This window comes from Lagopus muta, chromosome 2 (assembly GCF_023343835.1).
Source record: "Lagopus muta isolate bLagMut1 chromosome 2, bLagMut1 primary, whole genome shotgun sequence".
Taxonomy (NCBI): Eukaryota; Metazoa; Chordata; class Aves; order Galliformes; family Phasianidae; genus Lagopus; species Lagopus muta.
Genome location: NC_064434.1, coordinates 46,895,748 through 46,910,560, shown reverse-complemented (window position 1 = coordinate 46,910,560; position 14,813 = coordinate 46,895,748). Strand labels below are relative to the sequence as shown.

At 41.9% G+C, this 14,813-nt stretch overlaps 1 protein-coding gene across 1 annotated transcript; it reads right to left on the bottom strand.

Moving 5' to 3' along the window:
* Positions 1-1,493: 1,493 nt before the first annotated feature.
* On the bottom strand, positions 1,494-3,973 carry LOC125689193 (calcium homeostasis modulator protein 6-like). The gene is made up of 2 exons (XM_048936083.1): positions 3,305-3,973; positions 1,494-2,170 (listed from the first exon to the last, which is right to left on the bottom strand). Exons 1-2 carry the CDS (start codon positions 3,863-3,865, stop codon positions 1,925-1,927), a joined length of 807 nt encoding a protein of 268 aa, XP_048792040.1. The 5' UTR covers positions 3,866-3,973; the 3' UTR covers positions 1,494-1,924.
* Between the last annotated feature and the right edge of the window lie 10,840 nt (positions 3,974-14,813).

Here is a 14,813-nt window from a genome sequence, read left to right as displayed (position 1 = left end):
TTCTGCTTTTCACTGAATCACAGAACCATAGAATCATAGAATCCCTAGAGTTGGAAAGAACCTTTCAAGGTCACAAATCCGCAGCAGTGAACAAGGACACCACAGCTAGATCAGGTTGCCCAGGGCCTGATCCAGCCTCTCCTTGAAAGTCACCAGGGATGGGACATCAACCACATCTCTGGGCAACCTGTTCCAGTGCCTCACCATCCTCACCTAAAGTAAAGTAAAAGATCTTTTCCTTATATCCAACCTAAATCTACCCTCTTTATGCTTGAAGCCATTTCCCCTTGTTCTGTCACCACAGACTCTGCTAAAGAGTCTGTCCCCTTCTTTCCTGTATCTCCTCTTTAGATACTGAAAGGCCACTATCAGGTCACTTCACAGCCTTCTCTTCTCCAGGCTAAACAGCCCCAACTCTCTCAGCCTGTCCTCATAGGAAAGGTGTTCCATCCCTTGGACCATTTTTGTGGCCCTCTTCTGGATGCGCTCCAACATGTCTGTATCTCTCCTGTACTGAGGACCCCACATCTGGATGCAGTACTCCAGGTGGGGCCTCACCAGCACAGAGTAGAGGAGCAGGACCTGCTGGCCACGGATGCAGCCTGGGATACAATTGGCCTTCTGGGCTGTGAGGGCACATTCCTGGTTCATGTCCAGCTTGCCATCCACCAGTACTCCCAGGTATTTTTGGCTCAATCCTTTAATCCTCCAGGCTGCATTGGTAGTGAAGGTTGTTTAGAAGTGTTCCAGCTGAGCTGGAGTGCCTTGTGCGAGTGTCAAGTGCTCAAGTGAGCTCAGAGATGTCAGTGTCAGATCTTCCTTTGATTGACAAACAGGTACAATCTCACGGCAACAGCTTTTAGACATCTCTCTTTTAGATGTGGGGAAGTTCTGAAGGTTGCTGCTGAAGAGGAGGGTGGCATCATCCTACAGATGTGTTTGGGAGTAGAAAATGGCAAAAGCCCAACTGGTAAATCTGAGAGGATGAACACAATTCCAGACAGCATTTTCACTGGACTTTCTCATCAGGGGTAGAAAAAAGGCATAACCTTTCTCCAGATGCTTTCAGTTTACCCTGAACAATTTTACTGTGTCTCTATGGCAAAGCCTGGCTCCACCGAGTCAAGAAACATCTTGCTGCTAATTTCAGGGCCATTGTTACCTTCCAATTTACAATACTCCAGAGCAGATTTATTGCCTCCTAGATGTCAGTGAACAATTGAGTTCTTTAATAGGAGAGGTGAACTGAAACATTTTAAGCATAATTGTGCTTCCTGGAGGTACAAATAACAAATTGAACACTTGTTACTGTCATGACCCAACTCCAAACTACCCTGGGAAACACAGTTGTTGCAAGGTTTGGGATACCTTTTGAGTACATGAAGGTGAAATTATACCAAGCAGATAAATGTTTATTCAGTTAAAATGATACCAGTCAGTTAAATGTTATTACATATTGTATGTAATCACATAGTACTGGCTGACATCTTTGCTGTGGATGCTTACTGTTTCACATATGACTTTTTCTTAATGATCACTGACATAAAAAAGAAATAATCCCTTTATGAACCACACGCTTATTTAAATGTACTTAAGCAAAATTATGAAGTTTATTTTTAAAAAGTCTCCCGGGGTTTACAGTATCAGCCTTTAACATACAATTCTCATTGATTTCAGTAAGAGCACAGTATAAAGCTTCTTTTAGATCAGTAAGGTTAAAAGATTACCAGTGTTACAAACTGTTTTTTTTTTTACTAAAACCCTTGCTCATTTACGTGCTTCGTCTACAAACCCTTAAACCATAGGAAATTTGATCTCCTTCACTGAGTGTACTGATTTTGCCTCTGTTTGCATTAATGTATTTGTGTATCACGCTGTAATACTGATCATTCTTACTGAATGCATATGGGAGTGAAATCTTCTGTCAGTCTTCATTGCTGGGAGTCTGAGATGGCGGTGGGTTGGTGGCTTCAAAAATGTAATTCATTTTTCTTTCGGCCAGCTGAGCTGCATGTTCTTTAGCCTTGGTTTCGAAGTGCTCTTGTTCCTTTTCCGAATAAATTTTCCAGAACTTTAGCTGAAAATAGCTACCTGGGGAGCAACAGCGGCTGATACATTTTAAAACGACTGCCACAGTAATGACGATGACTATCAGCAACCATCCTAGAATCTTGAAAAATAAATAAATGTGTTACTAGTGTTTTCACATGGCCCTGTGCGAGAGTATAGAACAAAACATTGAATCAGACATGGAAGCAATGCTTCATAGGCAGAACAAGGATTTGGCTATCAAATAAGAAATCTTTCCTATTTTGTATAGAATCCACACCACTTTTTGGCTCCTAATTTTGCTGAAAGTAGGTCAGATGCAAGAAATGAAGTATATGATCTCATATGTCTTCCATTTGTGTTAGATCAGTCTGTTTCTTTCCGATTTCACTGAAAAATCAATAACAATCTATCTTCCTCAATTTTGCTCCTTTCTGCACTTTTTCAGCTTTTTCTTGAAGAAGCCATATGCTAAATATCTAACAAATTTAAACACTTTGTGTGTGTAATTATTATCTCCTGCAAACTTAACTACATTAATCAGTATTAATGATTTTCCTGAAGAACTGATAATAAATTAACTTTCTTCTGGAGTCAAGAGGAACAAGCACAGAAACAAAACTGGAGTGCTGCCAAATCACTTTGGTTTTGTTTCACTCCAAATGGAAAAAAATCTACTCAGAAGAGCTATTTTTTATTACGCAGCTTGCCTTCAGCACAAGAAGGAGACTGTAACAAGATGCACATATATTCTAACTGTTCACCTACACTATTAGTGTGAAATTAATAATAGAATCAAGCTTTTAGGTTCATGATCAAACAAGTTGCCCTTCTTTGTTTCACTTGTTAGCTCACCCTTTTGCAGTGAGATGTTGGCTTCCTCTATGCTAATGACTTCAGCTTCCTCTCAACTAATGCATATTTACATAAGTCTGAGATTTTTGAAAGGGTAACAGACAAAAGCTTGCACCAGGCATAATCTGAACAAGAAGAAAAGCTGCAGTGGAAGTGCTGATATCTAGGCTGGTCTACTGCCCAGCACTGACAAATGCTTTGCCATTGCCAGTGCCAAGAGATTACTATGCAAACACCAAAAAGAGAAGCTAGCACAAACTAGCCTCTTTTTGCCTTTCTATGTTAGTTTTTTGACCAAAGAATTTTTTGCTAACCATGTGCTTTTGCTAGCAGGTACGAGTGTGTGTGAAGCAGGCAAGGCAGGAATCCTTGGGGGAAGAGCAGAGCATAGAGGTCTTACCTGAGACTGTGCTTGAAAGCTGACAAGTTTACCTTTAGAAGTTAAATTCAGCTTATTCAGACCTCTGACAGCGTTCTCATCACAGGGTATTTTCTCCAGCAGCTCCCAGCATGCTTCAGGCTTGTCCATATCCCTGCACATCTGGTTCCTGATGAAGCTGCTCCCGCTGGCTGCGCACTCGTAGAAGTTTGCACTGAGCAGGGCCACTGCAATCCAGGTGAGGGGGGCCACCAAGATGCTGGCTGTCACTGGTGCCAGCACTTTCAGGTAGAAGTGACCTTTTCTCCAAGAGCCACAGCAGTGTTTCTTCTCCTGAGGGCAGCTGTATCTAAGCAGGAGACAAGTCCTGACATTCACCATGCAGCCAAGCAGAAAGAGAAGGATGGCTGGCGCTAGAAGGAAGACACAGCCATACAGAGTATTCAAATTGTTGCAGGGACACCTGAAGGCCACCAAGGAAAAGATTTGCTCGCTGGCAATTGTCAGCAGCGACACGATGCTGTAACCCAGAGTCTTTTGGTGGTGGATACAAATATTCATTGCTGTGCGCAGTTTTTCCATTTTCTGCTGAAGGCTACAGTGGCCTCACTCTGTTTTGAGGGCAGCGCAGCCAGTAAAAGAAAAGAAAAAAATGTAGTTCCACAAAGCCCACAGCTTTTAAAGACTTTCACAGAGCTTTCACTTTCTTATTCTGCTCTTATTCTGTTTCACTTTCTGTTAGCAATTTTGAAGCAGTTAAAGGAAGCATAGAAGTGCATGAACTCACTGCACTGTGTAACAGTCAAGTAAAAACTCACCACAGTTGAGATCAGCACCAGAACAGCACTGAAATGTCCTTTTCTCCAAGACAATAGCTTATATTTGTCCTTTATAACTAGCAGTGGCTTAAGTTTCAAATTCTTCTCAGGGAAGTTTTTGCATGAGGCATCAGTATTAACAAAACGTGAGAAAACCACTCTCAGTTGTGTTCACTGTCATCTTTCTGCCACAACAATTTACCCAGGATTTTTGGTTCAAATTTATCTGCTCTCACATGAACCAGGAACCTTCTAAGCTATTTCGTTGTGCCAGTGTGATGAATTCATTCTGAATAGAATCTGAATGCTGTTATCTACACAGCACTGTTTCTTAGGGGCATTATCATGGCACGTAGGTTAACCACAAAACCCAGGGTGTGCACTCACAGCCCAACTGGATTTTCATAGAGACTATTTCAAGAAAATTCACCAGGTGTGATGTGGCGGTGGCTGTAACCTTCCAAAGTCTTCTATCTTATGGTTTGACAGATGGTCCTCAAAAGCAAAGTGATAAAGTAGCACAGGGCTTTTTGGGTTGTTACTCTTGCTACAATATTTCTGTGAATGCAAACGGACTGTCATGGTTTTATGATTTTTGGTTATCAGTATTCTACACCATAACATCATGTAATGCACTGGGGGGTTTGGCTTCTGATGCTTGAGTTCCGAATGTTTGTCCAACGGAGAACTACGTTTCCCCAGGAGGCTTTGAGGTCAGCGAGGAGATATAACTCTGTGCAAGGTCACCTGATTCCTTCTTCTCCATCTGCTCTTCGCCGTCTGTGCTTCGCCATCTGCTTTTCTTCATCCGCTTAACTGGACTGCACTTCTCACCTCAGCATTGTGGTGAGGCCTATCTACCATTCAGGCACACTCTCTCTCTGACTGTACTTTGCTAATACTATGTTTAGTAAATTAGTTTGTTCCACCTCAGATTATTGCCGCTGTTTTCAATTATTTTGGGGTCCCCTGTTTCCCTTTTCTGGAGGTGCGGATCCGCAGATCGCTCCGCCCCGCTGGTCACGGAACCGGGCCGAACCAGCCCATAAACCTGTGAGAATCCTTCTTTGTTTTTTGGCTCATAGCTTGCTTCCTGAGGTATTTCTTGTGATAAGACTCTGAATGATTTGTTGAGGAGGCAACTAATGGGTGCTAACTGTGTGACAATCGATATCGCTTTGGGAACATTTGAAAGCCCCTTCCCCCAGAGCTGCTTGCTCTGTAGAAGAGCGGATGAGAATGCTCAGGAGTGTTTACTGGCGGAAGATCTGGCCTGTGACTAAACAGCTCCAGCTAGTTGTGGGAAAATTGGGGAACGATACCATCGTGTTCTGTGAAAAACAGGATGCAGATGGGCATCCCTGCACCCTCTTATCTGCTGGCAAGGCCCGGAAGATGGGAACAAAGGAGTTTCTGCTGAGATCCCAGATCCAGAAGCTGCCACTCAAAGGAGAGCTGACTCAACCACTTTGGATTTGAGCTGTCACTCCAAAGACAGCTGACTCGACCACTTTGAAAGCATTGAAAAGGGGCCATCATCGCCATGGTCGTTGTCGTGCCTCGACGTCCTTCGTTGTCAATAGAACAACAGTGCCCGACGACCCACCGCTACTGAAGATCAAAGACTGAACTATGAACCTCGCTGGATCCATGGTGGTGACTATGTCCCTCTTGCTGCCTATAAAGACTCCTTGCCTCTTCTTTCCTATCTTTTCTATCGCCCTCCTTCCCTTCCCCATTACCCTAATTCATAATAGTGTTCGTCCTCCCCTTCCCCATTTCCCTAATTAAGATTTGTAATAAACTGGTCGGACCAGCATTTGAACTGTTGCTTCTTAATCTCACGCCGGGTATATAGATAATAAAAGAACCTCCTCTCCCTCCTATAAATTGGAGCGAGACAAAACCGTTGACATATTTTGGTGGAGAATGAGGGCAGCAGTTGCTTTCTAGCTGTTTAGAACAAATCTCTCTCTGCTCTCAGAGAGCTTCATTGGGAAAGCTTATCTGATTCACCGCTACTCTCTGAAAACATGACCTTGAAAACTCCAGGCAGACTGCCAGTATCCTAGGATATTTGTAAACCCTGAACTTTGCTATCTTGCCTCTGTAAAAAAAAAGAAAAAAGAAAAAAAAAAAGCTTTCTGTTGTGAAACTGACTTTTAAGAGACTGCATGCCACTGTTTCTTCTTTCCTAATGCTCAAAACATACTGGGCGTTAATTAAGCTTGCCACTTTGCTCTGTGGAGCAATAGGCATATACAATCCATTGAAAACACAGGTGGAAATATGGACCTGGTATGTTCATACAGTGTGGCATACAGTTCTGGAGACAGCTGCTGATTTTACAGGACTGGGGATTTTTAAGCAGGCTACCAGTCTCTCCTTTCAATCTTTTATGCAGTTCTTGAATGATCACCGAGTCGCATTGTTAATCTCCCTGAATGTATTGCTCATCATTTCACTCAGTATTAGTATTTATTGTATTTTGAGGATGTCCTCCCCAAAACCAGAGAATACTGAGTGGCGGGGAGTGTGGAGAGGTCTGGGAGAGACTTTAGATAGATGGAAATCTTCAGTGTCGTGGAACTTCACTCCAGAGCACCTGAAAGACCCCGGGAGCTTAAACAGCTATTTGAGGCAGGAACGTTGCGGCTCGGGCAGATCTGAGGAGGCACAAATGATTTGGGGCCTGGCTAATGCTTATCGGGCCTTATTCAGTACTATTCTGGAGAGGGAGAGAGCTTGTGAAATTGAAAGGGAGAGTCTCAGGGAAACAGTACAAAATGAGCAAGAGAGTCTCCTGCTCCAGAGAAAAGACCTCCAATCTGAGAGAGATGCCCTCCGAATTGAGAGAGACTCCCTGCAATCCAAACTCGACGATCTTCAATCTCAACAAGACACCCTCCAATCTGAGCTAGATAGTGTCATAATCAAACGAGACCGGCTCCAAGCTGAGCTGTAGGATGAGAGCACTGGAACTGACCAACCTGATCAACCGCAGGAGGCACCACAATTGATGTCAGTTGCCCCTGAAAGAGGACGGAAAACGAAACGAATCTCGACTCAGAAGAGAAGAAAGAGGAGGAAAAAGGTCCAGAGGAGTGGCTCTGAGGTCCAAGAGAAGCACCTCTGAGTCCAGGGGAGGGGCCCTCAGTAAGACCACGGTCACCAACGCCTGTGAGGGCAAGAAGTCCTGGAAGAGGAAGAGGTGAGCAAGATATCATTACCTTTGTTGATCGATCTCTGAACATGAATGAAATTCGAAGTCTGAGAAAAGACTTCTCACGTCACCCAAATGAGCCTATTGCTACTTGGTTACTTCAATGCTGGGACAATGGGGCCAACAGTGTGTGGCTAGATAGTAGAGAAGCTCGCCAACTGGGTGGCATTTCTGGGGACTCAGCCATTGACAGAGGTATTAGTACATGCCAGAACCAGGCCTTCACCCTCTGGAAGCAGATGTTGTTAGCTGTAAAAGAAAGATACCCTTTCAAAGACAATCTGATGCCTGAGAAAAAGAAATGGGCTGATGTGGAAGAAGGCATCTGTTATTTGAGGGATGTTCAGTGTTTACCACAAGGGAATTTAGTGCTGGGGGAGTGCAGTCTGTAATCCCACGTGTTAAGCATGATGTAGTGATGTAGAATAAGGGGTGGAATGTCATGGTTTTATGATTTTTGGTCATCAGTATTCCACACCATAACATCATGTAATGCACTGGGGGTGGGGTTTGATATCTGCTGAATGTTAGTCAAACGGAGAAGAACTGCATTTCCCCAGGAGGCTTTGCGGTCAAGAGGGGATATAACTCCATGCAAGGTCACCTGATTTCTCTTCTTCGCCTGCTCTTCGCTGTCTGCTCTTTGCTGTCTGCGCTTCACCGCCTGCACTTCGCCATCTTCTCTTTGCCATCTGTACTTCAGTCACTCAACTGGACTGCACTTCTCACCCCAGCATTGTGGTGAGGTCTATACAATTCAAACAGACTCTCTCTCTCTCTCATTGTATTTTACTAATACTATATTTAGTAAAATCATTTGTTCCACCTCAGATTAGTGCTGTTGTTTTCAAGTATTTTGGGGTCCCCTGCTTCCCCTTTCCCAGAGGCGTGGATCCGCAGATCCCTCCGCCCTGCTGGTCATGGAACTGGGCCGGACCAGCCCATAAACCGTTGACACAGTGAAAACACCAGAATTAGATACTTTCATTTTACAATTTATATTAATATCAATATTCAAACTTCTAGGGAAAAAAAACAAAACAAAACAAAACAAAACAGGCTGTTTTTTCACAACCTCTTACCAGACAAGAGGAGTAGGATGAGGAAGTTTCAAAATTTTAGAAAGCATGACACAGAATAAGTTCTTCTTTCTTTTTTCTTCAATTTGAAGAACTGCCCTATTTTTCAAACTCAAGATAAAAATCCTCTACACAAACTATGAGAAATAATGTCTGTCCCTACATTGATAATGTGCGATTTAGTAGATGCTTATAGTAGGAGGCAATGATTATTGGACATTGAAACTAGAATTCTTCATGTCTGGACTGGTGCTGGGATGAAAGAGAATAGTGCAAGCTCTGGATTTGCTTCTCCATGCACTGAAAGTGATATGCTTATACTGCTCAAGTCACATCTGCAATCACTTTAATCACTAATCACAGCAAAACAAAATCACAGTCACATGTAATCAGACAGATGGCCAGCTGAACAACATTACCAGCAAAAATGTACCTCTCATCACTTCTTATACAGAATTTCTTAAAGTAAAAAGCAGAAGCTGTGTCTGAGAACCACCAGCAGTACAAGGGATCCTGATGACTAGGAGCAGATAATATCCACACAGTGGAAAGACAGCAGCAAAAGGACCCCACAACTTCATTGAGGTGCATTAAAAAGAGCACGGCCAGCATGTCAAGGGAAGTGATCCTCCCTCTCTCCTCTGCCCTGGTCAGGCCACATCTGGAGCACTGTGTCCAGTTCTGGACTCCTTAATTTAAAAAAGTCAGGGAACTTCTGGAGAGAGTCCAGGGGAGGGCCACAAAGATGATAAAGGGCCTGTAGTCTCTCTTGTAAGGAGTAGCTGAGAGACCTGGAGCTGTTCAGCCTGGAGAAGAGATGACTGAGGGGAGATTTTATCAATGCTTATAAATACCTAAAGAGCATTAGTTAGGTGGATGGAGCCAGGCTCTTTTCAATGGAGCCTAGTGTCAGAACAAGGACCAATGGGCACAAATTGGAACACAGAAAATTCCACACAAGTATGAGGAAAAACTTCACTGTGAGGGTGACAGAGCACTGGTACAGGATGCCCAGAGAGGTTGTAGAGACTCCTTCCCTGAAGATATTCAAGACCCACCTGGATGCTTTTCTCTGCAACTTACTCTACAGAACCTGCTTTAGCAGGTTGAACTTGATGATCTTGAGGTCCCCTACTATTCTCCAACCCCTACAATTCTATGATTCTGTGATTCACCTGAGACTACTTTTAGCATTCTTTTACTTCTCTTTAATAAGATATATGATTTCAGGGAAAAGCTACATCTAGAAAGGGAAGGAAGCTCTCTTTGAAAAAGGATTAATCCTCCCCTCTGAGCAAATACATTTTCAGTAAATACTAGAGATGTGGGTTAAGGAGAAGAGGCCACTGGCTGGAAGGAGGGGAATGCTTGTGCCATGGGTTAGGCTGAGGGGCAGCCTTGAAGAACTAGGGGTCTGGAGATGGAAAGGCAGAGGAATTGCAGAGCTGCAAGACCATGCTGCTGTGAGCTTCCTATTCACCTCTGTACATTGTTCTCTCAGGACAGTTATCTCCTGCTCATTGAATTAACACTTCTATCTCCACAGTAGCTGCCAAGCATTAACTGGAAGTGTTCAGAAAAATGGTTCTCTATTAAAGAAACCAGAATTCCAATTTAATGGGTGTTTTTGCATTTATTCACGTTAAATTTTTGTGCCTTCCAAGTGGGATAAAAATAATGCCATGGTGAAAACAGAGAGAAGTTAAAAAAAAAAAAAAAGAAAAAAAAAGGTGATTTTGTTAATTTGAAATATCCTTTTATTTTGAAGTATGCTTTACTGAAGTGAAAAAATCAGCTCAAAACAAATCAACTTATTCAAAGTTTCAAGAAGTTTCTCTTTAATGTTTTAAATTCTATCCCTTCTTTTGCAGCTGAGTGAATCTTGCATACTTTTTGGGAGGAAATAGCTCTAGTCCAACTAGTTATACTGTTATACCAAACGTGTGATACTGTTCTTGAATGCAGCATGTGTGTGTGCATGTTCACTGCAGGATTTGTCAGTAAATATTGAGAGGATCTTGTTTTATGTTACATCATTTTTTGCAAACCATTCTTTTTCTAGCTGTTTCTATGAAAGTTCATTGTGTCTTAAATTTCTGTCATTAGTTTTATCAAGCTCAAATTCATCTTCACTTTATTAACCCAAAAGCCATGGGCAGAATGGATCTTGAGCTCTTCAGTGCTGCCAATGGGTTTTATTTTTATAACAACTGGACTTGTTTCTTCAAGTGAAAGAGTTGTAAGCTGTATTTTCAGTGCCCAATTAAGAAAGAAAGAATAGTCTTCCTGCCCTAGGAAAATTCTTGTAACAGTTTTTGTCTCTGTAAAGCTTTACTATTGGGAACTTTGTCTGCACACAGACCCACACGTTCCCTCCAGGTGGACAGACCTCCCCCGGAGGCCTATTACCTCAGCTTGTGAAACGAAGGAAGTTATTCTGGCTTTATGACTGAACCAGCTCCACATGTTTGTGAAGTGTCACACATCCCGGTAGCACCATGTAAATCATTAGTAGCACTAATACTTAGCAGAGCAGCAGGTGGAGAAGTAGCACTGTGGCTGTGCGTTGTACAAGCTTACAAGTATTGGGGTACATTATTATGGCATTTTAAGACATTGTATTTATTAGGTTTAGAATGAAAATCAGTTTTAGTAGGTAGAAAGGAACCAGAACATCAAAACAAAGCACAGCTCTGAAGGAGGCTCTGCTGGTGGGATCTGGTCCTCAGTATGACACTACAGAGATGTTTTTGATTTAATGTGTTCATAATTGCAGAAGAAGTTTTAATGCCATACCATTTCACATACTAGAGGAAAAAGACCGAGCTTTGTTTTCTTGAAAGTTACTAATTGGCTGCTCAGGGCAAATTACCTGACTACAGATGAATTAATTCTATTATCTGCCTCACCAGCACTTCTTGATTTCTTCATAAAACCTGACAACTTGTACTTTTCTAATCCTACGAAAATAGCATATATTTTCTTATAAGCTCTGCAAATATGCCACAGATCACAGCCAGTGCTTAAAGAACCATGCAGACTTCCTTACAGCACACATATAGACTATAGTTGAATGTAGGTTGAGCAGTAAAGCCCTCTGACAGCTGTAGGCCATTTGGTTACACGAAGCCCACTACTGCTGGTGTGAAAAGCAGCAGGGAAAAACAGCAAGAGAAAACTGGTGCAATGGCTTCTATATTCTCTCTTTTTTTTTTTAATATATGGGAATGCAGAAGAATGTGGCTAGCTTCACATTATGACACCATATCTTGCTGTTTTGATTGTCAAATAGCTTAGATTTCATGCTATTCTCCCATGTCTGTGTCCTAATGCTTTCTCTTTATATGCTACTTCTATTAATATGCTAAAATATCTTCTGTACCTTTTCACTCCATTAATTCTTTCCCACTTTTTAAAGCTTGAACAAATTAACCATTCTATCTAATTGGGATAGTGGGGATATGCCACTTTTCCACTCTTTACAGTTTGCCAACTTAGATTCTTTAGCTGTTTGAATTTTGATACCTAAGGAGTCATTTTTCTAACAGGAAAGCAGTGTAAGAGCTGAGACCTTATCCCTTTCAAAGCTTCCCACGTGTACCTGTCTGTCTTAGTTATGCCGGTAGGTTCAGAAATCAATGCATGAAATCAAGTGAGAAGGTTATGAATGAAAAAAAGGAAACTGAATTCCTAACTTGGGCAATTTACTGTTTGACTATTTCAAATCTGTGGATTCAACACAGAACTAAAAAATTTAAATTTGCACCAATTCTGTCTTTCTGCACAGATCTGAACTTCAGGCACAATCTACAAGGGAAAGTCTTGGGTCTGTGCTATCTGTAAATTTCCAAAATGGCTTGCAGCCATGAGAAGTTGCAAGTATAAAAGAAATGGCACAACTGATGTGGGCTGTAGCCATACATTTGTTCAAGATTGCTATGTGCATACATCAGAGACAATTGGAATCAAATCTTTGAATCTTTTACTTTTGGAAAGAAGTGACTGTGCTCCACTTGAAGTGGATTTGGGTATTAATGGATCTTTGGCCAAAGTATGACAACTTTGTAGACAGATGCTTGGCTTTGCTCCTAAGGGAGCTACCTGTTTTCTGGTACATCAGGAGACATTTCAACTTTTTTTGAACTCTGGAAAAAAAGTGTCCACTCCTGAACATATGCAGCAATCCCTGGCTAAAGGGGATAAAAAAAAAAAAAGCAAAAAAAAAAGCAAGGAGTTAGATGAGTTAGACCATTTTGTTGTTGTTGTTGTTGCTTGTTTGTTTATTTTTCTGGATTGCTTCACCCCAAAAGCATCTCCATTCTAAGCACACTTAAACCTCATGGTCTAGAAGCATCTACATAAATCTACATCCCAGTAAAAGGGGAGTTCTGGGAAATTTAAGTATTTTCTAGAGTGAATACCGAGCAAATCTGAAAGAATGTCACTTTTGAATGACATGTGGAATGCAGGGCTGTGAATTAACCGTGAGAAAATTATTATTAGCTTAGTGTAAACAGCTGCTTTTTTGGACGAAGAGGTAGTTTTCCACTCAACTGAAAAGCAAGATGCATTTTACATTTTGGGTTAAGAAATTGCTACATATCTTTCATAAGGCAGAAAACAAGTGTTTAACAGACTCATCTGGTCTTTAGAATACACAGAGGAACAACCCCCTCTGTTCCCATAAAGAGAGCATTTGATCTTCTTTTTCAGGGAAGCAAGTCATTTCTTAATATGTTCAGACTACTAGAAAACCAGCTATTCATATGGAAGAAACTGCTAGAAAGCTCTGGCAAATTTGAGCTAGCAACTGAACATCAGATTCCTTAACATTTGTTTTAGAACCAATTAGAACTTGATATAAGAAAGAAATAGGAGATAAATCTTGGAATAAGGATAAAATCCCTGTCATCAATAATAAATCCATTCCTTGCTTTCCTTGGAATGGAAATTTCATTCACATTTCTTCCAAGGAGAGTTTACCAGAGGCATATGCATATAGGACATCATGAAGGTGACAGTCATGGGAGAATTCACATCTGAGAAACTGTAATTCTGTAGAAGACTTGTGTTTTCCTTTCTAGGGAAGAATCAGAGAGTAGGCTCTGAAACACAGAGATGAATGACTTTCATCAGGAGGCATGGTTCAAGACTTCCTTACTTGACATGGACTTCTGTTTGACTGCAGTGTACCCCATTCTTGCATATGTTTCTTCCTCCGTTTTGATTCTCTGAAGTACAAAGACCTCAGAATAACTAAGTCATAATTTTTGTAATTGTTTTTCTGGTCCTCACAGCAACAAGCATGGCTTGTTACCACATAATCTGGTTTTAGTGCTTCACATCTGATTCCCAGAGGGACAGCAAAAATGAAGAGGCTGATGCAATGTAGGAGGGATGAATCACAGCTCGTTTAGTAAACACATCTCTGTTGGTGGGACAGAGAGCTTGGAGTGAAGTGTAGAGGGAAATGAGCAGCTGCAGGTCCTTTTAGACCTCTTCAGCAAAAAGACTTGTTCCGACTTTAACATAGGATTTTTCATTAAGCACTTGAACTGAAGTAATGCTCTTAATTGCAGCTTTTTCAGTTGGCAATGCCATCTGCTGGGAGAACTTTTACACTGTCACAGGAGACAGGCATTTAAGTGAGATGTGCACCTTCAAGGGAGCATGAAAAGCGAAGGTCATTCCCCTACAGCCAACTTGACAACAGAATTCAAAAGGATTCTGCTGTGGGGTCAGAGCAGGGGCATTCTTCCTCTCTATTGTTCCATGGTCAGGAAGGAATGAAACCAGGACCACTGTGGTATGGGAGCTTCTGTCTTCACTGAGTCATATGGTCATGCCACAGTTCATTGCTTACAATAGATACATGAAGAAAAAGTAAGTGGCCTCTGCTAAGGTGGCAATGCCCAACTTTTGGGGTGGGGCATACTATCTGTCTTAGAGTACATCTGTACTGGGTTCTTTCCTGTCAAATAACTGAATGTGACACAATTCATACATAGTAGGATAGACACATGCCACAGGTGCCAACCTTACTGCCCATATGCTATGCACACAGATATAAATACACTGCTGCCTGCACACTTGTTAAAGAGGTTTCTAGAGAGGGAAGGTGGATGTAGACTGTCACCACTGTGATGAGTCACAGAAACCCTGCTGGACCAATGTCTTTCCTTAGGGTCTCTCACAAGCAGACACAGCAGGCTACCAGCCAGCCAGGTGGTGGTGACAGACCATTCCTCATGGCTATACTCCTTAGAGACCCCACAGTGCTTTTCTTTCTGTGACTGGGGGATATCTATAGTCCAGATAGATAAGACCACATATCAGAAAACCCTGAGTTAGCCAATGAGCTTTTGACAATGAGCTGAAGAGGTTTGAAGTCACCTTACAGCAAAATAAGT